General features: G+C 38.3%; 2 protein-coding genes and 3 non-coding genes across 5 annotated transcripts; 2 read left to right on the top strand and 3 right to left on the bottom strand.

Moving 5' to 3' along the window:
- Positions 1–2,495: 2,495 nt before the first annotated feature.
- per1a (period circadian clock 1a) lies at positions 2,496–14,077 on the bottom strand. The gene is made up of 20 exons (XM_026219579.1): positions 13,691–14,077; positions 11,899–12,368; positions 10,607–10,830; positions 10,400–10,521; positions 10,107–10,308; positions 9,699–9,890; positions 9,091–9,169; positions 8,894–9,000; positions 8,655–8,808; positions 8,156–8,399; positions 7,938–8,046; positions 7,689–7,830; positions 7,381–7,499; positions 7,010–7,186; positions 6,586–6,903; positions 5,550–6,496; positions 5,293–5,470; positions 4,910–5,093; positions 4,418–4,568; positions 2,496–4,281 (listed from the first exon to the last, which is right to left on the bottom strand). The coding sequence occupies exons 2-20, from the start codon at positions 12,201–12,203 to the stop codon at positions 4,078–4,080; spliced, it is 4,158 nt and encodes a 1,385-aa protein (XP_026075364.1). The 5' UTR covers positions 12,204–12,368; positions 13,691–14,077; the 3' UTR covers positions 2,496–4,077.
- Positions 14,078–18,422: 4,345 nt separating this feature from the next.
- Positions 18,423–25,142, bottom strand: vamp2 (vesicle-associated membrane protein 2). The gene is made up of 5 exons (XM_026219580.1): positions 24,751–25,142; positions 22,075–22,183; positions 21,793–21,951; positions 21,456–21,507; positions 18,423–20,586 (listed from the first exon to the last, which is right to left on the bottom strand). Coding segments are annotated over exons 1-5 (339 nt in total). The 5' UTR covers positions 24,753–25,142; the 3' UTR covers positions 18,423–20,569.
- Positions 25,143–25,730: 588 nt separating this feature from the next.
- On the bottom strand, positions 25,731–25,812 carry trnal-aag (transfer RNA leucine (anticodon AAG)). Its single transcript has one exon. It is a non-coding gene; the product is annotated as a tRNA-Leu (tRNA).
- Positions 25,813–26,561: 749 nt separating this feature from the next.
- On the top strand, positions 26,562–26,694 carry LOC113054888 (U8 small nucleolar RNA). The gene has a single exon (XR_003277458.1). It is a non-coding gene; the product is annotated as a U8 small nucleolar RNA (small nucleolar RNA).
- A 343-nt stretch (positions 26,695–27,037) lies between these two features.
- Positions 27,038–27,111, top strand: trnat-agu (transfer RNA threonine (anticodon AGU)). The gene has a single exon. It is a non-coding gene; the product is annotated as a tRNA-Thr (tRNA).
- The last annotated feature ends 211 nt before the right edge of the window (positions 27,112–27,322 follow it).

Genomic DNA, 27,322 nt, shown 5'->3' on the forward strand with positions numbered 1-27,322 from the left:
TATACAATTATAATATTTGTTACTTTTTGGAGCTTTTATATTTTCAGTTTACGTTTTAGTAATGGTAAAACATTTTTACTATATAATTTTATAATTTTAAGGTAAATTAAGTTTTTCATCTTCTATTTATATATATATATTTAAAATGTAATTCATATTTTTTTCAATTATTTAATCGTTTTCATTGTATTTAACAATAACAACACTGACTGTATGTTCGAGTCACAAAAGATTAGTTGAATAATTCTGTTGTAAATCAATAGATGCTGTCCATAGAGCTTGACTCACACTGACCCAGAACATTCCTTTAAGATTAAAAGGCACTTCTGCTTGTAATTGGGATAAGCGAGCTCAGTCTTGTGAACACATTCATGCTCTCTATCTGTGTTTGGTCAAAGTAAAGGAAATGAGTCATGTTGCTTGAAGAATTTACCCTTTATGGTTTTCTGGTGTAGCTCTGGCCTTTCAATCGTCATTCACATAAAACCTTCAGAAATATAAATCTCATGATAGATCACAGCAGATCAGCAGTTCTCCAAGGATGAGGACATAATCACCATAGTTTAATGAATGAACAAAGGAAAAGATCTACAGTAAACATAAGCATCGTTAGGAAAGTACAAAGCCAGGCTTGCACAATAATGAAAACACATTTAAACTGTATCATGTGAATCGACTGTAGATGCTGTTAATGTGTTGTGCTTGGCCTCCGGTTGTGTTTGTGCTCTCTGGGATGTGATTGGAGTTGTGATGACAGGCAACAGCACAAGAATGTGGTGGTGTGGGACTTTGCTGGGGGTGGATGGAACGTGAAGCCTATGGAGGGAGGAGGGGAGTGGTGTTGAGCCAACAATGACCTGGAGGAAGGTCAAGGGTTCGAGTATCACTGCAAAAACAATCCATCAGTGTATTCTTGGCAAAGGGATAGGACAGAATTAGAGACCCGATGAGAAATGGCCCACCAAGTCTATAATTCTATCCTAAGGTGGGGGATGTTTTATTTATACACGGAGGTCTTGAAGTGGGGGGGCAGGGGGCATTTTTATTTAAGTTTTTGGGGGGAGGTTTTGCAATTCTGATATTTCATCATCACATTTAGCAGCAGAACATGAATTTATGTATTTGGAAAGAGTTAAGTATGAACATTAAGTATGAAAAATGTATGAGTTGTGAATTATTATGGCCTGACATATAAAACAAGGCTACAAGAAGACTTTTTAAAGAATTATAAGTCTGTCATTATTTATCCATCATTAATGTCATTCCAAACCTGTATGCCTTCTGTTCAATACAAAAGGAGAGGTTTTAAAGAATGTTCATGCTACTCTATTTCAAATAATAAAAATTGTACCATTGTAGTTTTTCACTGTACAATGAAATTTACTCTTATAATAATAATAATAAAAAAAAATAATTCTGATAATTTTTTTTATACTGTAAAATTGCTTTGTCTGTAGAACATAGATAAGTAATTAATATTCACTTAAAATTTTACCAAATTTTTTTTTTATTTTATGAGCTCTTCAGAAATGTCAAACTGATGTCTTTAACTAACTGTCTAGATACCAGATTCAGGTATCGTTGATGTTTAGTGTTATTGGTGTCAAATATGGCACAATATATTGATTTTTAAGGTGCTTTTTGGAGCTTGACAGCTCCTAGTCAACTTGCACTGTCACTGTAGGGAAAAGAGCAGTATGAACATTCTTCCAAGTGTTTCCTTTTGTGCTCAGTGGAAGAAAGGAGGTCTGGAATGACACAAGGGAGAGGAAAAAAAGGAAAAACTCTCTCAAAGTGTTTAAAAGTCTGTTGATATAAATGAAAAGTGAACTGCCATGCAGAACATATTATGCAAACAGTTTGTTGGGATGATGTTTTTATACAGTCTATGGATGAAACATGCCACTACAGTCATCTCCTCTCTCATTATGGTTTGAATAAGAAAACCTCTATCACACAATGTCGACAACATACAGTTCCTTGCTTCTTTTTCTCTATCTCAGTTTTTTCAAAGATGTCTATGTAAATATTCACAGAGATTAACTAGAAGTGTTTACAGAAACCTGACAGTTTTGCTACTCTGGACAGTTTGAGATATGGAGACGAGAGTCATGAGACACTCTGAACTGCATTCTTGAGCTGAGGAGGAAAACAACAGATTTGAGTTTAGAAAAGCTGACAGAGAAAGTGGAATGCTCCCTTTCTCCTTCAGTCGCCTTGCTCAGACAGAAATACACACATTGATATCAACAACCTGGGCTGTGAAAATAGTGTTCTTTCTGAAAATGACAGAGGAGTCAAAACCTTGGAAATATTTGTTTTGGGTGAAGATAATTCAAGTAATGTGAAAACAATTGGGGATGTTGCTAGATATGTTACTACACCCTCTAGTGGCTAAGACAATCAATTCAGTCAAGTTAATGAAGAAAAACTCACCAGTTGCCAAAACAGATTACTAAAAACATATTTCTTTATTTATGTTCAAAGCAAAAAATAAAATTTTACAATAAACACTTACAAGCATGTTTAAGTAAAAAAAAAAAAAATGACTCAAGGTCCAGCAATTGTAAAAATAAATAATAATTTACAATCGATGCACATTCAACAGTTTTTTAAACAGAACAGTACTGCATGTAAACTGATTGGGCCAGTCTGCTTTCACAGAAAAGCTTTTGTAAAACCCTCGCAAATAAATCTGAGGGCAACAGGAAAAAAGGGAAGTAGTCATCTTGTTGTTGATTTTTTTTATTTACACTAAACAAGACACTAGCTCAGCTGAGAGGTTTTAAAATATAATTGTATCGCACTTCAAAATAAGGGCAAATGAACTGTCACAACAGAGCAAAATTCTCTGCCAGACAATTATTTCCATTTTATGGACTTCTAAAGCTTCTTAAAATGTGTGCATTTATATTTTTAAATAATCAAAAATATATATTTTACATGTTCTTTTAAAATCATATCCTGTTATTCTGATATTGACAAATAAATACATATTTTAAGGCTACTTAAAAAAAGAATGGGGTTTGTGATTCTGACACCATGGATTGAAGAAACATAAGTGCAAAATAAACGCAAATACTTTTAGCACACAATCATAATTTTGAGCGTCATTGCATTTTAAATGTCTAAGGCAACAATTCAAAACCACAACATAAAAAAAAAAAACACATTTGAAGGCAAGTTACCCCCATGAAAACTGAGGTTAGTTACTTTCACAGTAACGCAAAATAAAAATAAAAAGTAAAAGTATGTACAAGTCAGACAACGACTCGCAATGTATCGGCAGTTTGTCAAGAAAATATTTCTGGCCTATCATGCTTCTTTTCCACCAAAATACTTTGCATTCTGGTGGCAAACCCAGTTCTTGGCCAGGAAAAATAAATTCCAAATTAACCAACTGGAAGCCAACATTATTACATTGCTCAATAAGACTGTCAAAGACGTCAACATTTCCCTAATCCCGGGTTCCTGGTTACAGACCAGCAAGCTGTTAGGGTCAGACTGGAACCTATTTTCCCTATCCACAATTTCTGGCAACCATGTGAAAGGGCTCAAGAACTGACACAGACTGGAAACCCATACTGCAACAGTGCAAGTAAAAGAAAAGAGGCAAATTTCAGACTACATCTAACTTAAAACTTATGTGAAATTCAAACATAAATTTCACATCCAGTTTAATTATAAAACAGTGCATGTCATAGGATAGATAATACCATGCAGACTCATGAATAACCTGAAAGCAGAACATAGTGCAACAACAACAACATTTACCATGTGCAATTGATTTACATTTAAAATTTGCTCCTATATGCGATGAAAGTTTTTTGTTCCCTTCGTCCTTTTATTATTCAGAGACCTGGTTATAAAGCTACAAATTATTTGTAGTTATAAAGAATTATGTAAAAATAAGCCATACATTCTGATTATAAACCGTCTACCCTTTCAGCATGTTCCAAATTGAACTTGGTCCCAAAAGTCTATGAAGCAGGAACACAACCAATCACTGTCCAGCAGTCTGCAATCCCGCTTCACCTTCGCTGATGATGTCACTTCCAGCTCCTCCACGGCCCACTTCTAAGTGATTGTGCTGGTCTGATTGTCTCTCTGTTCATTATCAGATGAAGTTGGGCTCAAGGGTAAGGCTGTCTCGACTGTGATAAGTTTTTCTTGTTGTTTGGCCTCTTCTCTCAAAACCATGCTGAGATCCAACTCATGGAAGTCCAAATCGAATGGAGTAAGGAACGAGGAATCTGGGGGAGATACACATCCTGTGCAAGACTGTGAAGAAATAAAATAACATGCACGTAAGATACATAAAATAGCACTACTGCATGCTAGCATGCTGCTAAGCTACCAATACTCCAGATGGTATACAAATCTAGATTTTTTTATTTTTTTTCTCAGAGCTACTTACCGTAACATTGATGGCCTTAGGTAGGCAGCCGGTTTGAAACCAAGAGTGGACCTGAGTTAACTCTTGCTTCTGCTCCTCAGTAAAATGAGGCTGATGCTTCTGAACAGCTTTTAGTGCATCTCTGTCTTCTTTAAGTACTGATTCTCTGTCTCTGTACACACACACACACACACACAAATACAAATGAATGTCCTCTTCTGGCATAGTTTGTGCTACACTTAAATCTACTTCTATTAAGTATACAAATTTGTCCAGTGAGTCATTTAAAATTCCCACCAACATCACATTTTAATTATGATATCCAAACTCATAATTAAGGACCAGAACCAACTACTCAAGGTCTTTGGACATGATTTTTTCAAATTGTAAATAAAAGGCAAAGGAAGTTTGCTTCGATAGATTTCCAGGAGTTGGTCAAAACAAAGCCGATATTCATTTAGGTTAGGCTAGAATGTGATTGGGCTACTAAGCAATCTGGTAAAATGGCCTTACTTGACGGGAATCTGGTAAGTCATCATGATTTTGTCATCTGTGTTCGCCATGAGGAGCCAGATAGGGTCCTGTAGGACAAACTTTATGAACTGTTCCCCTCCAATATCTTTAGATTTTGGTTTATGATTGTGATCATTCTCTGATGAGTCAATGCTTCCAAAGTACTTGCTAGTATTACTGCTCCCTGAGATCAAAAAGTAAAAAAAAAAACAAAAAAAAAACAGGCATGTTTAAAAACAACTAGTTCAATTCTTTAGAATTTCTCCATTTATTTTCCCCCACAGAACTAAAGTCATACAGGTTTCAATGATATAAGTATGAGTGTGATATTTGTGTGATCTATAACTTTAAGAATAAAGCATTCATGAGTAAAAAGTACTCACTAGTGCCACTTCCAGATGTGCTACATCCATTTGATCCAGATCCGAATGACCCTGACCCTGATGACCCAGAACCTGAGGCAGCAGAGCCAGTGCCTGAGCGGGAATCCTCTTGCAGCAGTAGGTCCAGCATGTCACTGGAGGTCGACATGGCATCCTGGTTGGACTCATTGACTTCAGACTAAGGAGGTTAACTCAAAGTTAGCAAAGAAGCAAGGTAATGAAAAACAAATGAGTTTTAAAAGGTTCTTAATTCTTACATTGTCATTGAGTTTGCCATCTTTGGTGTTGCTGCGATTGCTGGAATTTTGTACCACAGTCCCGTCCCCTTGTGTTCCTCCACACCCTGGGGGTGGAGTCTGTTGCATAGTGTCCGTTCTGTTGCTTTGCAATTCCTCAAGTTGTAAAAGATTGAGTGGGGAGGAGCATCGGGATTGAAACAGAGGAGATCCAGACCCTTCCCTCTCGCCAGCCAGTTGCCCAGTGGACTGGGGTGTGCTGGAGCGAGACTGCACATGTGGTGCAGTATTGGTATTTACTGCTGGCACTGATGAAGAGTTGGGGTAAGTGAACAGGGGATTTGGGTTGTAGAATTGCTGGGGAATCATTGTAGGCATGGCGGGATACATTTGGGAGCCCAATGGATTGAACTGGCCCATTGCAGGATTGAACGACGGTAAACCAACAATAGAGGAAGGGAACTGGCCCAAGGGGTTCATTTGGGCAGGCAGTTGACCAACAAACTGCGAGTTGGCTGGGTTTAACAGTGGTCCTGGATTACAGAGTTGTGGAAACATATAGTTGGGCATCATGAAGGTCATGACTGGTGGCATCACTGGAGGAAAGCCTTGCATGGGGAATCTAGGGACTCCCTCTTGTAGGGAAGGATCTGTTCCCATTTGGGGCATTGAGAAAGGTGATGAAATGGGGAACATAGGCATGTAGCTTGGGGGAAAGGAGGTCATCATGGGAGTACCACTAGTCAGGGATGTTGCAGATGGTGGCCAAGAAGTGGAAGATTGCTGGACTGAGGGGAGATTGGGTTTTATTGCTCCAGGATTGGATCCTCTGTAGGGACTAGATCCAGAGGGGGAGGGACTGTCTGATGTGTTGCCATCTACTTGGTGTTTCTGTCTTTTCCCACCTCTACCATACCGACGACTGCTGCTGTTGCCCACAGAAGGATAGTTCTGGGAGCTGTTCACTCCTAGATGGCACAAGCCAAATATTAAAGGCGACGGTATAGAAAGTCAGATAGACAAATTCAACCTATGAACAACTCTACAATGGTGTTACCTTTTGCCCCAGGTGTAGACATGTGTCTGTTCTGTGGTGACCCGCTGGGTTGAACCATCCGCAGATGGCTGATGTCTCTGAAACGACTGAGGAAAGCTTGCTCTTCTTGCTGGGTATGTGCAGATAACACTGCCTTTGTGAGGCCCTTCCCTGTATTACCTCCACCTCTTCTCTCCCTCTCCTTTTCTTTCTCAGGAACAGCAGCAGTGGGGGACACGGCCTGTTGGAGGTTCGTGGGCATGGGAGAGGTGACAGAGGTGGGTGGGACTGATGTAGAAGGTGTTGGGGTGTTTGGTGGCTCCTCCATCATAACAATGTCTGGATATAGATCAAATAAATTCGATTGTTTGCTTTGAGATTGCAAAGTCATTCATTTAATGGAATATAAGACAAACAATGTATATAATTGAAAAAGTGTTCAGACCTGATTCAGGTGGCTTCTTGTCACCAACATGGACGATGGTGCTGCTAAAACTACATAGGGAAGTGGCTGAGAAAACACTTTCAGCCTTGCAGTGCAGAGCCAGCGGGGTTAGGGTGTGTGCTGGTGCTGCAGGGACAACCTTCGAACCCTCGGTCACCACAAGAGTCTCTGCTATGTCTAAATGAAAGAAAGTGAACTTTAATTTCATACATTTACACACACAACATACACAGTCACTAGCTGATAATGAAAGAATACCAATGGTGGTTGGTTGTATGGGTTTGTCTCAGCTTCTTTGTCTCTGACTTTCTGAATACTTATAAGACGTGCTGGGTGAAAATCCCATTATCCTTTAGCAATCCTTTACTCACCTTCAGTTGCTCCAGCTCCTTCTCTTTGTTTATCATCATCAGAGGTAGAAGACGTTGTACAGGAAGATGAACCACACTTCCTCTTAACTGTGCCAGGGACATTAAAGCTCTCCAGATATCTGAAGAAAAAAAAGTGAAAGAATGATATACCATATATCCAATACACATACCTCAAATACTATACCGATTAATTATTATTCAAACTTCACCTGTTTTTATTTCTCTCTTAAAATAAGATGGAATTGGAGAAAAAAATAAAAGCACACAAAAATCTTTTTTAACTGGTACCGGCAGACACACAGACTCACCTTACGATGTTGTCCAAACAGTTGATCTGCTGGTATGAGTAGACGGAGGGCAGCTCCTTCCTGGGTGGACTGGACAGCGCTAAACTTGCCAGACCTTCTCTAGCAGAGGCCTCTGCTGTATCTGCTGCATTCGCCAGAGCTTCTAATATATGACAGGAATCATGTCACTTCAAATGTGATAAGCAAGTGTGACCTCAGGCTGAATAGATAAAGTCAGGTCTTTGTTATTGACAAATCAACTATGTTTACCTAAGCTACTCTGTTTGAGAGCTGGTGGCCGGTTTCGGGAGTCAATGAAGACCTGCTGTCCGTTGGCCTTTACCATGTGCATGTCTTGACAAATCTGCTCAAACGTCATCTAGAAAGAAATGAGGAAATAAACGTCGACACGTTGCATATTAGTGTAAGTTGGTGTTCAATACTGTTATTTGTACATCTTGACTGAAAAAAAAGAGAAAGTCCCTCACTGGTTTCCTGGGCTTGATCTGGTCCTCGGAAGCATGTCCGTTACTCTCAGATGAGGAATTGGCGCTGTGCTGGTGCTCGTGCGAGCCACTGCTGCCCAGGCTGCCGTACCCCTGTGAGCTGCCGGCATGAACAGGCTGCACCAGGACCCTGTGGATCAGCTCATTCAGCTGTGGCACATCTGGGGACATGATTCTCACCTCCCCGTCCTCCAGGGGAGTGAACACATCCTCATTCAATGGACTCCTACAGAAGGGAAGGGATGGTAGACAGGATTTGTGGGACCACTTTAGGGGCTTAATGGATCATAGTTGATCCGTACGGTTCAGCACACATGCGATCCATGGAATATAACTGCAAAATTTCACCATAATAGAGTGAAACGTGTTTACACACTCAAGCGATTTTAAACCATCCCAGCACAAGCAGAGGCGAAAGAGAACTTGATTAGCTACTTGTGTGCTGTATTCTGTGCGCACAGCTGCACATGCAAGCACTTACGTTCGAACTTTGTGGCGTCCCACTATGAAAGCCACCTTCCTGCTCCAGGGGTTGATAAAGGATGACCAGCTGGTGTCGAGGGTCAAATACTCCCCACTTTGTGCACGCATGCGCAGGGGCGAATGGTCAAATGGCTGCCCTGCAAACTGGAGAACTGATGAAGGGAAACTACATCAATGAATTCTCCTGCACACATAATTACCAGTGAAGCGTGCCTGTTTCCAGATTGAGCGACTCACTTTTTTTGTGGATGGCCACCATAAGGAGTCTGTCTTCTGGATGCAAGTAAATAAGCACTGGCTTCCCAACCAGGTCCTGAGGCAAGTAACCTAATAATGGCACTGCCCTGCAAATGAGACCAAAGAAGGTTTATGCAACTGTTCAAAAGAGACATAGAGAGTAAACATGTGGGACAGCTCTAGGCAAAAATGCAAACCTTTCATCAATCTCTTGGAACAGACAGTTTGGGGTGTGACTGGTTGTAAAAATTCTCTTGTCTGCTGGGATCCGAGGTGCTGTTAGGTAAAAATACAGAAATACATTAGAACAGACACAAAAAAACCCAGAAAGAAGAATAGAAGAATGCTTAATTAAGTGTCATATTACACTTATATAAGGGTGATTTTTCAGTTACATGCATGCTTAGTAGTAATTACAGAGTTTTCGGTAATTAAAAAGACAAATTAAGAATGTTTAAAACAATTATAATCTATTAGATGAAACCTATTGTCAACATGCATAATATTTAAGTGTTAAGATTATACTTTCAAAACAGTGAGACAGTTTCAGATTTCTAACACACCAAGTACACTTCAAATCAAAAGTTTGGGGTCGGTAAGATTTCTTTAAATGTTTTTGTTAGAAGCATAATTCTCACCATGGCTGCGTTTATTTGATGTTGGTAAATAGTTTAATGAAAGCAGCATTTATATAACATGTGTTTACTAGTCCTTGCTGAAAAAAAAAAAGCATTAAATCGAAAATCCTACTGACCCCAAACCTTAGAATTGTGAAGTATTTGACATCGACATGGTCTTGTTTTACCCTCGTAGCCGGAGTGGACTCTCTCAGCGATGAGGAGGCAGCAGGGCTCAGGGTGGGACGTGTCGGAGTCCCTCAGGGTCAGCTGATATGGCGTGAGACGGAAGGGGTAATACTTCACTTCTCCATTGCTGTCCCTACCTCTGCTGATCCGACAAAACATTGACTTTTCCTCGGTACAGTCCGCCTGCGAGGCTGTACACAAATGAGGCTTTAATAAATACTCATACTATACACATAAAACTATATGCCTCAAAAATACACCCCCATCAAAATGTCTTGCAGTGTGCCACAAAAACATGTGCCTGGCAGCTTTATAACAGTCTATGGCAAATCTGTAACTGATTTTCAAAATGTTCTGTGATCTCTGCTTTGTTGCTATATTCACACAGTCAATAAACTTCCACATACTAGTGCCTGCGCAGGAGGACCACGGCGGCAGACGACAGGGAGCCGTGCTGCTGTAAAACGTGCTGACGTCCTGAGGTGCGAGCAGCTCTGAAAAAACGGCTCCCTGCAGCCTCTCGGGTTTACAGCGCAGCAGAGAGGCCGCCTGGGACGAGATGTACACCACTTTACCAGAGAGGAACGACACTGCCACAGAGAACGTGTCCTGAGATAGAACAGAGAAAGAATCCATGCATTTGATTCTTCTGAAGACTCACAACCTGATCTGTATGACTAGGTAACCTGTCTAGTCGTACCGTGTTTTGAAGGGTGTACTCTGATGTAACGTTGTCTAACTCTTCAATAGTAAACGATGACAAGTCCAAACAGCACCCGTGACTCTCTTCCACACTCCACTGATGGTAGTACTCTTGATTAGCTACAGATGAACACAACACACCCTTTCATTGGCACACACATGCTGGGACAAGGAAATGCCATTTAAGTTTCGGTTTTCTACTCACCCCGGACTTGTTTGACACAGTTAAGTGCGTACTGCAAGGAGGCTAGGGTGCTTGATCGGCCCTTCCTGTGCCATTCTGCCGGCACGCGGATCTTTAGCTCACGCAGGGCTTTCAGCAGCTCTCTCTGGGTCTCCAGCCGGGTCGGCTGATCCTGCTCCGAGCTGCCACTCAAAAGACTGTACGAAACCGAGCTGCTAGGAGGGGAGGGACTGTTTCCATTTGAGCTGAGGAGAGACATTTTAATGGGTGAAATTAGCCATTATTTCTAATACAATTTATTAACAGAATACAGGATTTCACATTTCAAATGTAAAAATTTAATCAGTTCAGCAATGGCAAGTTCTAAAATATATGATTTTGGAGCTGATACTAGTTCTGGGCACTTCTGTCAATCAGCCAATCTGGCACAGTAATTGTCCAATAATCTCAAAATGAACCTGACCGAATAATAGTCTTGTTCCTAACAATTACTGCATGTACTATGTAATTCTAATCTGCCCAAATAGTAGCGTCATCATGCCATCGCCTCAACCAGTTCCAAAAGAAAAGGTTTTTCGGGAACAAACTGTACCAAGCTAAACCAAACTGCTGTAATTGGTTTATTGAACTAAATGTGTGAGCTATATTTAGGTCAGAGCTCCTCAGGCATACACATCTCTTTGCTGATTAAAGTGGTTTACAGACAAGCAACATAGGTTTACACTCATACATTTGACTAAGATTTGTATCCATGATGAACCTGCAATGGCATTCAAGTTCAAATGTAACGGGCTGGGAAGATGGGTTTAAAAAAAAAGAAAAAAGCCTTTTATGTTCACCATGGCTACGTTTATTTGATCAAAAACTGCTTAATATCATTACACTTTAAAATATCATTTATTCCCGTGATCCAAAGCTTAATTATTATTCCAGGCATTAATCCAGTGTTCAGTGTCACATGATCCGTCAGAAATCATTCTAATATGCTGATTTGTGCTCATGAAACATTTCTTATTATTATTATTGAAAACAGTTTTAAATATTATTATTATTTTTTTTTTATAGAAACCAAGATACATGATATTCAGAATTCTTTGGGGAATGCAAAGTTCAAAAGAACATCATTTATTTACAGTAGAAATCAACTTAATGTGTCTTTGCTGAATAAAAGTATCAATTCTTGATTCAAACTTTTAAACGGCAGTAAATACTGCACCAAAAGACACTGGGAAAAACTACTTCTAACATTAATTTAACCATTTTCCTACCAAATCAAGTCATGTGAAACAGATCTCAGTTTAAATGGCACATACCTCTTGCTTTCCGTAGTCTCGGTGGTTGAACCCTTTCCGTTGTGAGAGCTGCAGGTGGATGTTTCTCGTCCCATGTGTCCCTCACTCTCCCTCTCGGCCGAGTCATTCCCACTGGAGTGGGCATCTGTGTCATCTGAGTGTGTCAGCTGGGGCGCTGTTGAAATGTCCAGCCCGGGACAAATGGATTGGCTGTTGGTCATTCCGGGAGAAGCATTGCTGTGGGTTTCCCCTTCATTCTTATTGGTTGTTCCCTTCCCTCTACGAGAGCCGTAGGTCACTGGTGCTTGAAAGTTGTCATTACTCATAATGAAGCAGAATAACTGTAAATATTACATCTGTCTTGTGCATCTGTAAGGGACCTTCTGACAGAGCAGGGCACGGGAACTAAAACATAGGTACGGTCGAGAAACTTTTCTTCGTCCCTTTGTCCTAGATGTATCTGCTTAATCGTCTTTAAAATTACAAACCATCTGGTGGGAAATAATGATAAAAACAGGATAATCAACAATTGCACACGTGAAGATATGAAGAGACATGAAAAAAAATTCAAGATGCACACAGAGAATAGTGAGTTCTGTCACACTTTGTGTAAATGTGGAGTGTTGCATTTTAATCCTGGCCTATAATGGCATTAAAAAACCACACAGATTTTCACTCATTCTGATGTATTGTCCTTAAAATAATTATTTTTGAATTTCAGAGCCATGAACTTAACACATTTTAAAGTGGGAGGGTCAATGAAAAAAAAAGTACTATATCGTGACATTATTTCGCATTTCACATTAAATCTCTCCATTAGAACAAAGGAAATATTGAACTACCTAATTGCTCATTCCTAAAATAATAAATACATCACTTGGGTTTTTTTTTCTTTTTTAAACAGTGACCCAGCAACTATGGCAACATTATTGTAGATAATAATTTTAATCAATAGTCCTGAAGTATCTAAAACCATGAAGCATCTGTATGGCACAAAAGAAAGATAAAAACCTAAAGTACACACATGCTTTCATGGGTAACCTAAAAACACTATATGTGTGTGGAAAGATGCATTTGACTAAGATGTTTTCAACGTTTTATGGAATGGAAATATTAGTAGGTTTCCCCTCTTGATGTTGTTGTTGTTTTCTGTTTTCACCTGTTTCCCTGACCCTGCCAAGTTTCAGTTTTCAGTGCACATACCACCTCTGTGTATCTTGCATGAAGTAAGCTTTTTAGAATAACACCACACATTTATATAAAAAAATCAATTTATAAATCCTTTTATTTTATTGAAATAATCTCAATAGTTTTGAGACTCACTAGTCAAGTCCTTTACCTATGATCTGACTGTACTAAACTTAAATACACCTCAATCTAGGGGTTTTAGATGAACGCCAGCCCTCTATCAGTAGAGCTGTGGAATTACTGACATCATGCAAACATTGAAAATTAAAAGCATTTTGATACAGACCTGCAAATTACAAGTTATTGTCAAAAATAGACTATATATATATATATATATATATATATATATATATATATATATATATATATATATATATATATATATATTGTACAGTCAAAGGACCATGCAAATTGCCTTATATATAAAGGTCATTCAGCACATCCCAAAATTACAATCAAATGTTTTACTGGTGATCAGACATCCGTAGTGCCATCAAGAAATAACAACAAAGACTAAAAGTTACATTTTTAACGCAGTTTCTTTGACAAATACAGATTCAAATGTACATACGATGCAAGACTATGACAACGACACAACTATTACAACAAACGCAGCTTTTCTTACCTCATAAAAGTATTTCGGTTGCTCCAAAGTGAAGTTTAGGCTGGTTTTCAGAGCTTGTACACGAATAGACCCATGTCCAACAGTGTAGCTCATTACTGTAACTCTGGTCTTGTCTGACGTTAACCCGTGCACGCACACCATCATCATTCTTGTTTGGGAACAAATTTCACGTGTAACGAGCGACTCCCGAAACCATCTCGCATTGGCTCCTAACCTGCCATTACCCCGACTGCAAAGAATTGAACCCCGCCCCTCAAAGAGAAACTCGCGCTGCTATTGGCCATGTGGGCAGGGCTGTGAATGTCACGTTGTAGCAAAGCCTCCATCTGTTGACGTGAGGAACAACAATAAAACCTAATTTGCCCTTTTCAAAACCGTACTAACTGCTGTAGAGGCGCATAAGGGCTTTTTGCTTATACTAGATAAGACTAATACACTGTCATTTTTTTAAATGTAAGTCAAATAAATGATTCTGTGAGTGTGAATAATTACCTATGCGACGATGAAATGCCACCGTATGTAAGTGCGCGTCTTTTTTGGTGGCTGCAACTTCAGCGCACTCGCTGGGAGTGGTATGCTTCGTTCCTCGTGTTGGAGTGTACCGAGCGTGTCCGTCCACCTGCCGCGGACACACGAGGAGGGCGTGTAAGGACCATGGCTCATGACTGTAGGCGACTCCCTGAGTTTGCTGCTCAAATACGCGGTGGAAGTTGATCACACCTCGACACATTTGTGGATGATGTGTTAAATGCAACCTTGACAGGATGCTATTATTTTGAAGAGTTCATTATTATTTGCAATTCATTTCACATTTGGTCAGTGTTTAGGTTGACTATGACATCATGTATCATATGGTAATGAAATATCACGTGATAATACAGTCAGTCAGCCAGTCATAAACGCTTGCTGTATTAAAGGGTTAGTTCATCAAAAAAAAAAATATATATATATGTTATTAATAACTCACCCTCATGTTGTTCCAAACCAGTGAGACCTCCGTTGACCTTTGGAACATTGTTTAAGATATTTTAGATTTAGTCCGAGAGCTCTCAGTCCCTCCATTGAAACTGTGTGTATGGTCTACTGTCCATGTCCAGAAAACTAATAAAAACATCATCAAAGTAGTCCATGTGACATCAGAGGGTCAGTTAGAATTTGTTGAAGCATTGAAAATACATTGTGGTCCAAAAATAGCAAAAAACTATAGCTGAGTCCCAATTCGCCGTCCTAAATAGTATGCAAAACTAGAATTAGTACGTCCCAAATCGTATATGTTGAAAAGAGTATTCCAAAGATACCCGGATGGTCTACTATTTCCGGTTAGAATTCGAAGTGCAGATCAATGCACACTCTAAGTGCTAATATTGCCCACAACCCATTGCGTGCGGGAGGGAGGAGCTTTGCGATGGCTTTGCGGTGATGTAAACATGGCAGCCGGATGCAGCAGCGGAGATGCGCCCTCAGCTTTTAAGTGTAAGAATTCAAATGTTTAACCCTAATTAAAGTTATATTTTATTGTCTCATAATATTATTGGGTTTATGTTGTGCTAAAAAAGTACTGTGTTTATCTTGTAGGGTCCGATGAAGATACCGAGCGCCTCATTAACTGGTGCATTGCCAAATGATGCCCTTTTCACAGGAAAAAGAAATGCGGCAATCAAAGGTTTTGAGTAAGTAGAGGTCATTGACATTTGTATGCTTTTGTAGATGCTGTAGTAATTGGTATTTTACTTTATTTGTTATGTGTCATAGGCTTATATATTTGCTGTTATATTGTGTAAAAAAAAATTATCCATCGGATGTAGGAAAAGTCTGTCCCAATGTCTATCCCTCTGATTTGTTATAGAAATATTATAAAAAAGATGGGAATAGTAAATACAATTTTATTGGACATAAAGAATGAATGAAACGTTAACAGTTGTGGTGTGCGTAACTAGGCAACCACGTTGTCGTTCACGTTGCATGACGTCATCGAAGTATGTCCCAGAGCGTGCATACTCTTTTGCTACACACTCAAAAGTATGTACTTTTTCCTCACAAAAAAAGTACATACTTTTAGGTCGTAGTATAAGTAGGCGAATTGGGACTCAGCATATGACTTTATTCATCATTGTCTTCTCTTCCGTGTCTGTTGTGAGAGAGTTCAAAACAAAGCAGTTTGTGATATCTGGTTTGCGAACGAATCATTTGATGTAACCGGATTTTTTTGAACTAGTTCACCAAATCTAACTGAATCGTTTTAAACAGTTCGCGTTTCCAATACGCATTAATCCACAAATGACTTGAGCTGTTAACTTATTTAATGAGTTATTAATAACATAATTTTGGTTTTTCAATGAACTAACCCTTTAAGACATGCATTAAGTCATAATTGTTGTCTCATAATTTCAACGATTGTTTTTTTTACTTTTGTATTATTTGTATTATTTGCCTGCTTTCAACTTTTTATACATAATTATTAAATTTCTTTCAAAATAAATCAGCATTTGTGTCAAAATTATGTCAGTTTCAAATATGTTATACTATAAAATAATTTAGATTTTGTTTTATTTTTGACTTTCCCATATCATAACTTTGACTTTTAATATCATAATTATGATTTGCCTGTACAAAATGAAGGTAAGTTCATGTTCAATATTAAATTATTTGTTATTGAACCATGATTAATACTGTTCTGAATGCATGTAACTCAATGTACTTCCACCGCAGAACATGACCAGATAACCATGTATTTCTGTTGTTCCGTGTCCGCAAGTCATTGCACTCGATAACTTTGTTTAATTAATATTTTATTCAAGAGTGACGCAGTAGTGAATAGTAACTTGTATTTTATAAATGTTTTACCTTATCATTCTGTGATAGTGTAAAAATCCTCTCCAAATGCTGAAGCTGGCCATGTTTTATAGCCTTGGAAATTACAAAAAAACACAGCTTAAATGTTCCCAAATACATAATCATAATTCAATAATATTTTTGATACTTTATATCAAAGAGTTCTTAAAAAAAAAAACACACATACCCATTTTATTATATATTTATTTTTTTACGTTGTCATTGTTTTCAAACACACACACACACACATTTTAATTTCTAACTTGGAACAATAAACACAGGTCATCATAACTTTTTTTTTTTTTGCAATATATATATATATATATATATATATATATGTATATTTAAATATATATATATATTTCCCAAGATGTTCATCAATATAATAGACATTGACAGATTTACTCTACAATTGATGTCTGGTTGCCAAAAGGTTTCCTGTTACAATGTACTTCGTTCTGTTAAATATGTAGTCCACTACTATGACACAAATAAATAAAAACAATTAAAATAAAGTAACAACAACAAAATAAAACTGTAAAGACCACATTACCCATGATCCTCCAGCCTAGTCCCTCCAAAGACGCCAGAGGAACAGGGGTAATGCTAATCTTCAACCTTTCCTCCCCAAACCAACTTCCATAAATCAAATAAATAAACAAATGAAACAAAAAGTGTTATTAATACAGCAACTTGGCTCTTGGTTCGATGTGTTTCTAGACCTCCATGAAGCTCTATGGGATATTCCACTTTTTATACTCTTTAATTCAGTCCCAAAAACCTTCAAAGAATCAAACATGTGAAAAATGCCTTAATTTTTCATTCAAAACATCAACTGCTTGCAATTAGTTCAGAGAAGTAGATATCCCAGTCTGTACAAGCTTTCTGAAAAAACTCTTGACACGCTAACCTTTAGCAAGGCAGGGTTCATTTTCCAGTATTACTTAAATTATAGAAAAAAAAAAAAACACCCTCTTCTGACTAAGCACAATGATGCTGTGCCACAGAGCACCACTGCGAAGCCTTAGCTAATTTCTGCTTAAACAACTGAGGACTAAATAACTGTATGACATGAGTAATAGAGTAACCACTGTGGCTTTGTTCTGTGTCTTCATTGGTTCCCTCCCAATAAAGAAGACGCAGCATCTTTAACAGGCTGGCGTGACAAAACTACTCCCACCGTCCCTTTCAACCCACATGGTTTTGAACAAAACATACATTAGTGCCAAGAGAAAAGAAAATGTATTCATACACTCACACAGAGAAAAACAGAAAAGCACATACATTGTTTGTAGCCCCCTATTTGAATTCTTTTGATTTGTGAAGCGTTTTAAACACTTTGATTCACTTGTCATATTTGAGTCCTACCCCAATGCATATTGTCTATCAGTTATAGACCTCCTTAAAATGTTGACAACCCCCGGGAGCCTAATATAATATATAGTATATCTATTTTAATATGATCGTATTCTTATTCCAGATTGTTTATGCCTTAAATGTAAAATCTAAAAAAAGAAGCCCCTTCCCCCAGATGAAGCCCACACTACAACAGTACAATACAGATTTAGTTTTTCTTTTTTCTTCTTTAAATAGCTACAAAGAAATAGTTTCATGTTTTATATTCAGCATTACAGACACAGACCTTTAGGAGAAGTTGTGCTATCATTGTTATAGATATTATGTCTGGGGTCCGTACGTTGGATTGTGGTTCCTAAATATTCAAGTAAAATAAACTTAGACCTAAAAAATGCAGAGAGATGGGCTAATTCGTTTCCTTATGCTGGATGAGAGCTTTTAAAAACCAGAGATTTGGGGAAATGTTGTCCCTTAACCTGTTTTTGATGGCAATTGGCAGTTTGAGCAAGATATTATATGGTCTTTGGTCATTTTTTTTTTTAAATAGCTCAACATGAGTGGGACAAAGGAGTGAATGAGCATGCAGGGATAGAAAAAAAAATGAAATGAACTAAGGCCATCTCCTTTTAAAGAAGAAAAATGAAATGAAAATGAGTAAATGAATGAAATTAAAAATAGTTTGCTTGTCAGAAACCATAAATACAAAAGATTACAGTTCATTCTGCTCCAAACACCAGGCTTTTCCATACGGATAATTGTTATTGAATGTAAAAACACACCAGTGGAATAATGCCTCTAGCTCCACCCTTAACAGCCCCGCCTCCTGTCACAATCAATCAGCTAATCTACACCCTCCCCCTGTTAATGCAAGCAGGTTGCCACGGGAACAGCCTTTCTTTACCTGCCGAGGTCTAAGCAGCCTAAAAAATTACGATTGAGCCGAAATACTCACACAGACTGCAACTAGCAGCTACAAACCGAATCATGTGTGAAAGAAGAAATGCTAATGACGCTAACTTAGAAACATGAATGGGAAGGGTGGTGGTGTTCACGTGCAGATGCACACTTCACGCCTGGCTCGCTTCTTGTTGGCAGATTGGGCGGATGAGACTGAAAAGTGATGCTGATGGAGGCATATGTATAAATATATATTCACGGAAGCAAACCAGGAAGAAAAAAAACAAGAAGAAAAAAAAGTCCCCTCAGGTGCTTGGCAGTGTGTAAACTACAGCTGAACTTGACAAACAGGCACGCAGAGAGGTGGAGAATAGTGAGGGACACAAAGGTGCTCGCTGAGCACATGGCAGCAAAGCCAAGTCCTGAAACTAAGTAGTCCCTTTCCTGCCTGCTTCACAGACAAAATTATAATACAATCTATACCTAAAATCAAAAGAAAGACTAAATTAAAGGCAGTATCTAGATTTAAGAGAGAACCACAGCTGTGGAAACTAGGCCTACCTCATGTTGAAGTATTAATATCAACCTGTGTGCTTTCAGACGAATGAATCAGTTTGGCAGTAGTTCTGCTGTGAGGGAGTAACACAGCGCGTGGTTCGCTCTCATTCGCACCTGCAGTCTAACCAGTTAAAAGGCGCCTTCGAAAACAAGCTTTCTGTGCATGATACTACTTCCAATTTTTGTTCGGTCTCTAGCCTTGAATCTCTCTGGGCTTCGAAATCTTTACCAGGAGAATGAATCGGGGAATTCTGATCCTGAGCCATTCGAAAAGCACTAACACTCTGAAATCTTTCCATGTACTGCGCAATCGACCCCTGTGCGATTATTAGCTTCGACATCCCTGTCAAAACCTAGTTTGACTGCGTTACAGTTACTCAAGGTAGTTTAAGACCTGTTTTGGAATCCTTTAAGATAAATACGCTTACTATGTTTGATAGACAGCATAATTCGACACCGCTATTAAGGAATGTTTAAGAGATAAGACACTGAAGACATTAAATTAAGATAAACATCTACAGTCATTGGTCTGTTGTGGCAGTTCACTAAGAAAGTAAGTACTATTGGTGAGAAAAAGAAAGAAAGAGAAAGAAGGAGAAAGGGGGTTGAGCGGGCAATGTGTAGGTCTGAGATAGGGTGCATGTGACAAAGAACAAACTGGGGATATTGATTCAGTACCTCAGTTAAGGGAGTCGATCGCTTGTGCAAAAATACACCAGATACTCAGTGAGCAAGAAAGAGTGAAACAGAGCGTGCAAGATACAAACACCCAGATTAAGAGGCAGTAGTTTAAACCTGAAGCAAAATAAGTTTTACAAAACTTAAAAAATATACAAATGCACACTCACACACAAACTACAAAAACCATTATATCAGAATAAAACTCTACAAAGAACATTTGGAATATATACTGTATAATCGCATTCTAAGGGCTGTGATTTCTTTTTTTTTTTTTTTTCGGTTGTCACAAGTAATCAGGAGTTTGGAGTATGAACAGTATTTCAGAAAAGCCGGAGGTATTTACAGAAGAGACATGGCCACACACTCACGGACAGGACGAACGAGTGACAGGGGCCCAGGTGCGAGGCAGTGGAGGCAGGGGGCAAGGGGGCTCAGGAAGGGGCAAATAAATTGATTGTTGTGAGAAGTCGTTTTTCTCATCTTTTTTGGGAGGGATTTTACTGTGGCTTAGGATTGGGCGTTCATGAGCTCAGAGTGGGGTAGGAACATCGCACTTTAGGTGCTGAAGTACACTGTGAAGAGAAGCAGATCAGATTTATCGTCAACACCTGAGAAACAGTATGTAAGAAGAAACATAATTCTATAAGCCACCTTTTCACTATCACTGCCAAAATACAGACAAGAGGTCATTCATTTCTAATGGAGAGTAGTGGAGTGGATTTTGATCTTATGCTGAATTTTCGGATGTGATTTATTTATTCATTTCATAATGGCGAATAAGACATTCCATGTGACTGCTACGAAGGCAAAATGTGACAATCGTATGAAAATGTCAGAGATAGTGGAAAGGCGGTTTTAGTTTTAAAGGGATATTCTATATTCAAAACACAATTTTCGCTCAGAATATTTTACCTGTTTGTGAAAATAAACACAAATACCAAGTTGACTGTAAAGAGTGCTTAAAGGACAAGTTCGCAGATTTTCAGCCAGCTTTCTATTTTTACAATGTCAGTGGTATATGCAAATAAACAATGCATACTGTTTCTTCATGTTACCTGCACTCAGATCTTAACGACCAAGGCGGTACACATATCTGCATGTGTTTGTTTGTTCGTTCCACTTAAAGTTGCACACGATCATTGTATGACACCAAAGTACCACAAGAGCGATTTAAAAACAACAAAGAGCTGTCTGCTCTGCTCTCTATAGCTCTTGTGAAATAATGGCATACAACAATCAATCTGCACAGTGCAAACAGCCAAAACCTGGATATTTTAGGCCATATAGAAATCCTGGCAAGGGTGAGTCCTGTATAAATGGCCCGTATGGTCACCCTGTTTCCATTGCATAGAAAGTTAAGTTTTATCTTGCCATTGGCATGTAATGTACCCCTTTAAAAATTAAATCTATGGAATTACTATGGAATACCGTCATAACTTACCAATGATTATAATGAGGACAATCACGCATATCACCCCCAGGATAATCATCATCTAAATAAAAGAGGTAAAAAGAAGGAGAATAGGTTGAAATGCAGTAAAGAGTTGACTATAAAGACGCAACATTCAAACATTTGATTACTTTTTGTTTTGAGGTACTGAAATAACACAGCGTACTTATACTGAAAGCTAAATATGTTAGAATGATAAACGACTTTCATTTCAAAGAGGTGTTCTGATTTGAGGTTTATTGTTAGCTATTTGCTTGATTTAGATGTGTTGTTCTGAAAGTCAATTGCCTTTTTCAGCCTTACTCGAGGCACTTTATGTGTTGTTTACCTTGGCATTCTTCCACCAGTATTTATTCTTGAGCTTGGCAGCGCTGGTCTCGAATTGTGAGGCTCCAGCCTGCAGGGCATCAGCCCGATCATCCAGCTCTGACAGCTTCTGGTCCCTCTCCAGAACCTTGTCTACGTTCACACGCATAATGTCCACCACCTGGGAAACGATGAAGGTGACTCTTAGTAAACTGTGTCATCCCTTATATATATATATATATATATATATATGTTCTGAAAATGCACTTGTAGATTAAAGAAGAAAGAGATGGGGTTCACTCACCTCATCCACCTGAGCCTGTGTCTGCTGTAAGCGACGGTTGCTGGTGAGGTTAGGGGGACCCTGGCTACCTCCTTCTGGGGCGGGGGCACCTGCTGGGCCTGGGGCAGACCTGCACACCAGCAGGGGTGTATTATTAGTACAATGATTTAGAGGATCTACTTATTAGGAATATGAAGAATATGTATTAGTATTATCCTAAATTACTAAAAATAGTGGTTTTGCTTGCATTTCTTATAAGAACAGTATTTGTTTTCCAAATTTAATTGCAATTCAGATTCATTTCTAAATTAGTCACAATAAATATCGACTTGATGTGTCATAATCATCATACCAGCAAGGTTACATACAATCACATGTTGCTAGTGCCATCTCTGTTGCATGAAAAGAAACTGTTTAGTTAAAAGTACTGCAGCTCCTCACTAGTTTTTTTCTTCTGTAAAGACTGGTGTGTAACAAAATTCAGCGTGTATTACTGTAACTGACAGAACTCATAAGTAACTGAACAGGGATTTCTGAAAAAGTCTCCTTGCTAATGCCAATCTCAGCCACCAGAGGAAGACAAAAATCTGTATAAAGGTCACCTCTGAAGGATCCCTGGATATAATCCCTGTTTAGTCCCCTAAGACTTTTTCTTACTGGGATCTTTTTTTTTTTTTTTTTCATGTATGACAGGAGTAAATGAGCCGGGAGTAAAGCTCACAATATTTTTTGTCATTCTCAATTGCTTCCGCTTCTTCGGATTTACAATAACAACCTATATTAAGACATTACGTCTTGGCTCCTCTCACCTTCACTGACATGAAAACGATGTTATAGCACTTCACTTTTACTGATGTGTATCAGTTTAATGGTTCTTACAATCAGAACATAACAGTAACATTCTTGCAACTCAAGGTTTTTACTTTCATGTCTAAAATACATTTAAACTATTCATAATTCTTGGCCTACAATTTGACTATAATAAACTAAACTATAAACAGAAAAGATCGTTTTTTGTAAATTGAAATGTATTTGTATTCAGTGTTAAGTAAGTGAAGTGTTTATATATCTATCAATCATGGAAGCATAAGAAGCAGACACAGGCTTACAGAGGAAATAGTCTGTGAGCACGATTCAATGCTAAATTACCTTTTGCTGACGCAACAAAATTCGCATTTAAAGCATAATGTGTATAATTTCATCAAAATGAATTTGATCAAATGACAAACCAAACATTTGTCCAGTGCTCTTACAGCCTGGTTATGCAAGGCTAATTTTCTTTATGCTCATTGACAAATTCCAAATAAACGAATGAAACAGCATTGTACATTTACTGTATTTTACATTAATATGTTGTTCCTGTACTGTCCTTTACACAGGATTGGTAAAGGAAGGGTCATATGAATGATAGGGACAACATCCCCACCCCCACACAAGGCCTTCATGTGTCAGGAGTCCCTGTCATTGTTGCGTCACAATCAACTTACATTTTCTCAAATAGCTGGACCAGATGTTACTAAGTGATACTAATTTATCTATTTTTATGTACTGAAAGCAAAAGGTAGAACCTTATAAAAACAGTATGCATGGTCATATCAAAATATCAAATTCCACACCAAGTGATAACAGTAGAGGGGAGGTAATACCAAAGTCATTTTTAAGGGTATTCTTGTGATTGGTAATATGAACATATTACTGAATTATCATTAAGCGCCATTTAGAGACTGGATTATTTAAACCAGTTAGACCAGCATGTCTAGAGAATCCTAGAGTACAAGGCCATCTCTCCTACAGAGGAACACCTGCACCCTTTGTGCCAGCCATTTGGCTTCAGTCTAACCAAATATCAATGAATATCGAGGCCTGCTTCCATAGAAACATGTTGAATGGGTTTGAGAATAATATATTCGAAAACGTAAAAAACTGCATCGTTCCGAACATATGACCCTCAGTTCACCTACCCCCGTGGAATATCACGCCTCTAGCTTACAGTGTATTTTTTTATATAAAATATGAGGTATATTTATTCTTATTATCATTACTTAAATGTAATTTGTTAAAACTGATATCAAGCCAGGTTTGAAATACAGTGGGCCTTGGGCTATTTGGGACACATCCCAGTGGGCTTTTGACATCAACGTCGAAATAATCATCAAGACAGAGATTTTGGGTGGACAGATATATTAACTGCAATACGTGATGTCGATTCACTTATTATTTTCATTCTAAAAGCGCGCGACCGAACCAAACCAGTCCAGTCCGGTGTCAAGGCGTGATTATATCGCTGTCGCTCGCTCCAAACAGCAGAATAACGCGAAACACCTCTACATTATAAATATTTTAGTTTCTTGACAGCCGTTTACTGTATAGATGCAAATCTAGTACGGCGTCATCTGAAATGGAAAAAAACATTTTTGCCAATTTATAGACTAGCCTATATAATACAGCAAGTGCGCTCGTCAGAATCCACTGGGTCTCGTGAGATACGCAACAGATGTGGAATTATGCGTAACGTTGTATACAATAAAATATAAACCTACCATAATATGGAAACCTGATTATTTTGTGCATACATATTAATATTTATATACAACGTTATATTAACAAGTGACAGCATAATAATAATAACGGAGCAAATAAAACCACACTCAAAACCAGAATAAAAACCTTAAGTGAAATGAAATCGTAGCTACTCACATTGTGAACCGGGGTTTCTGTGCGTCTAGAAGACGTGTGTGGATGGACGCGCTGCTTCAGGCGTTTCTCCCCGTCTCCGGGATAAATAATGCACTCTCCAGGTTATTCTAGTAAAGCGGTATTATTCCTTGTTTTTTGTTCTGTTTCTTTGAGGGTTTGTATTTATGTATTTGCAGCGGTGTGCCGCGCCTCGCTGTTATTTTCTTTAGAATAAGGGCGCTCTACCGCTACTCTCTTCTGTCACTATGTACACATAGAAAATAGATGCTCGGATTAGATGAACAAAGATGGCTCGTTGACGTCACTCGTCATCCGGGAAGCTGCAGGTGTCGTTGACCGTGAGGGACAGGAGATGGAGGATTGATGCTGTGCTTGTTGACAGTATGACGAGACGGGACAAGGGCACATTTAGGCTATCCGTTCGGAACACTTTCAGCAGTATATGTAAGAGGTCGTGGGATGTGTCTATGGGTTGTATTAGCGCAACACGTCTTGTGGTTAATTTATTTATGAGTAAGGATTGCTGAAAAAACAAAATGGCGGTCTATGAAGGGATGAGTGTGCTTCCCAGTCGGTGTATGCTCACTTGCTAGTTGCCTTAATAGAAAACATGGAAACTTTTAGATTTCTGGATGAGTTTATTTTTAGTATTGTGATGCATCCTGATAGCAGAGGTGCCGCCAATATTATTTCACAATACTTTAAGCACTTAAATTAGTAGATATATGTAAATATTGCGTTTATCTTGGCCTGGAGGGCCAATGCGCTGCATAGTTTAACTCCAACCTTAATCAAACTCACCTAACGTTACCTGTGATTTTCTAACGATCCTGAAGACATTGATTAGCATTCTCAGGTGTGTTTGATTACCGTTAGAGCTAAACTCTGCAGGAATGTGGATCTCGTTGGCCAGATTTGAGGAACCCTGAGATATAGCCTAAAAACATCAAAAGGCAACTGTACTTAGGGAAAAAAGCTATTGGCAGCGGTGGGATTCGAACCCACGCCCCCGAAGAGACTGGAGCCTTAATCCAGCGCCTTAGACCGCTCGGCCACGCTACCGTTGAACTCCATCGTTTTGCTAGGAATCAGAAAAAGTTGGGTTGTGTAGCTTGTATTTTTTCACGTATAAATTCGGGCCATTATGTCTATATTTATGTTTGTATATCATCTATAAAAAACGGTATTTTATTTTATTATTTATTAATCTACTGAAGTTTTATTAATCACACATTTTATGTTAATATGTACTGATCTGTCTTCATATGAGTTTTTGCAATACAGTATTTTTACATTTGTCTAAATGGAATTAAACTTTCATTGTTAACAATTCAATATGAATATACGTCATTCAAATTTTTGCTAGTAAGAGAGATTTACTCAGCTTCCGCCTGTGTGCAACTTCAATGACCCCGCCTCCTGACTCATATCAGCCGGACTTTTTTAATAAATAAACGTTTTAATTCTTTTTTATAAAATACTTTTGATAAAAACCAGAAACGGGATGTATGTATATATTAAATGTATGGTTAAACGAAACTAAAGGCGAATAAATTGAGAAAAGGCAATCGCTTTCAAAATCCACCAATGGAATCGCAGGAAGCACCAACATGTTAATATGAGAGCTAAAAGAAATCGAATTCAAAATAAAAACAACAAAAAAACTTTAAAAAGCTTACCTTGTACAAGTCATTAAATCTATAACCGAACACGTGATTTATACTTCAAATTATTTAAATAAGTTAGAATCACTACCGTCATTGAAAATACACGCGCGATTTACAAAGTCTCTCCTAGACCGATTCAATGGCACGTCAGTGAGGTATATCCTTACCTGTTACCTTAGAAATAAGGTTTCAGAACATGATGATTGGATTTGATGAATACGTGATTACTTTCCGTGTTCGCTTAGGAAATGCAACATCCTAACGAATCCTGTCTGATACTTTAGAAATATGTTAAAAAATAGAAACATGCGAGACTATGATTAAAAACTGATCGTACCAATGAAATTAGCATTGTTAACCCACGTGAGTTCTCGTTGTCGTTTTTGCTTCATGTAAATTTTGACAGGTAATTTGAACTGCAGTGGGTTAAAATGTCTTCCAGCTATCTGTTGTATTCAAGGTTTTTGTCCTACTACCACAAAATGTATAAAGGATGGACGATCTCTCAAAAATGCTAATGGTCTTCCCATAACCTTGTTGTATTTGTAGGCTTTTCTAATTTAATAATGAGGAGCATTACCCAGGTGATCATAAATGTGATATATTACAGAGTGCTCGCCGGCGCCGTGGCTTAGTTGGTTAAAGCGCCTGTCTAGTAAACAGGAGATCCTGGGTTCGAATCCCAGCGGTGCCTTTTGAAATTCGTAAATCGTGTTGTTTCTTGTATAAGTTTAAATGATAAGACAATAGAAAGAGAGCTCAATAAACCTTTTTTCTCTGTGTGTGTGTGAAAAGGATGACCAGCTGCAAGTTACAAGTTGGAATTCATATGTCTAAAGACAATTTTAAAGACAGCTGCAAAGTAGAAATCTGGGCTAACTGATAAATCCAGGAGAAAAAATGTT

The sequence above is a fragment of the Carassius auratus genome, chromosome 35, assembly GCF_003368295.1.
Source record: "Carassius auratus strain Wakin chromosome 35, ASM336829v1, whole genome shotgun sequence".
In the NCBI taxonomy this organism is placed as follows: domain Eukaryota; kingdom Metazoa; phylum Chordata; class Actinopteri; order Cypriniformes; family Cyprinidae; genus Carassius; species Carassius auratus.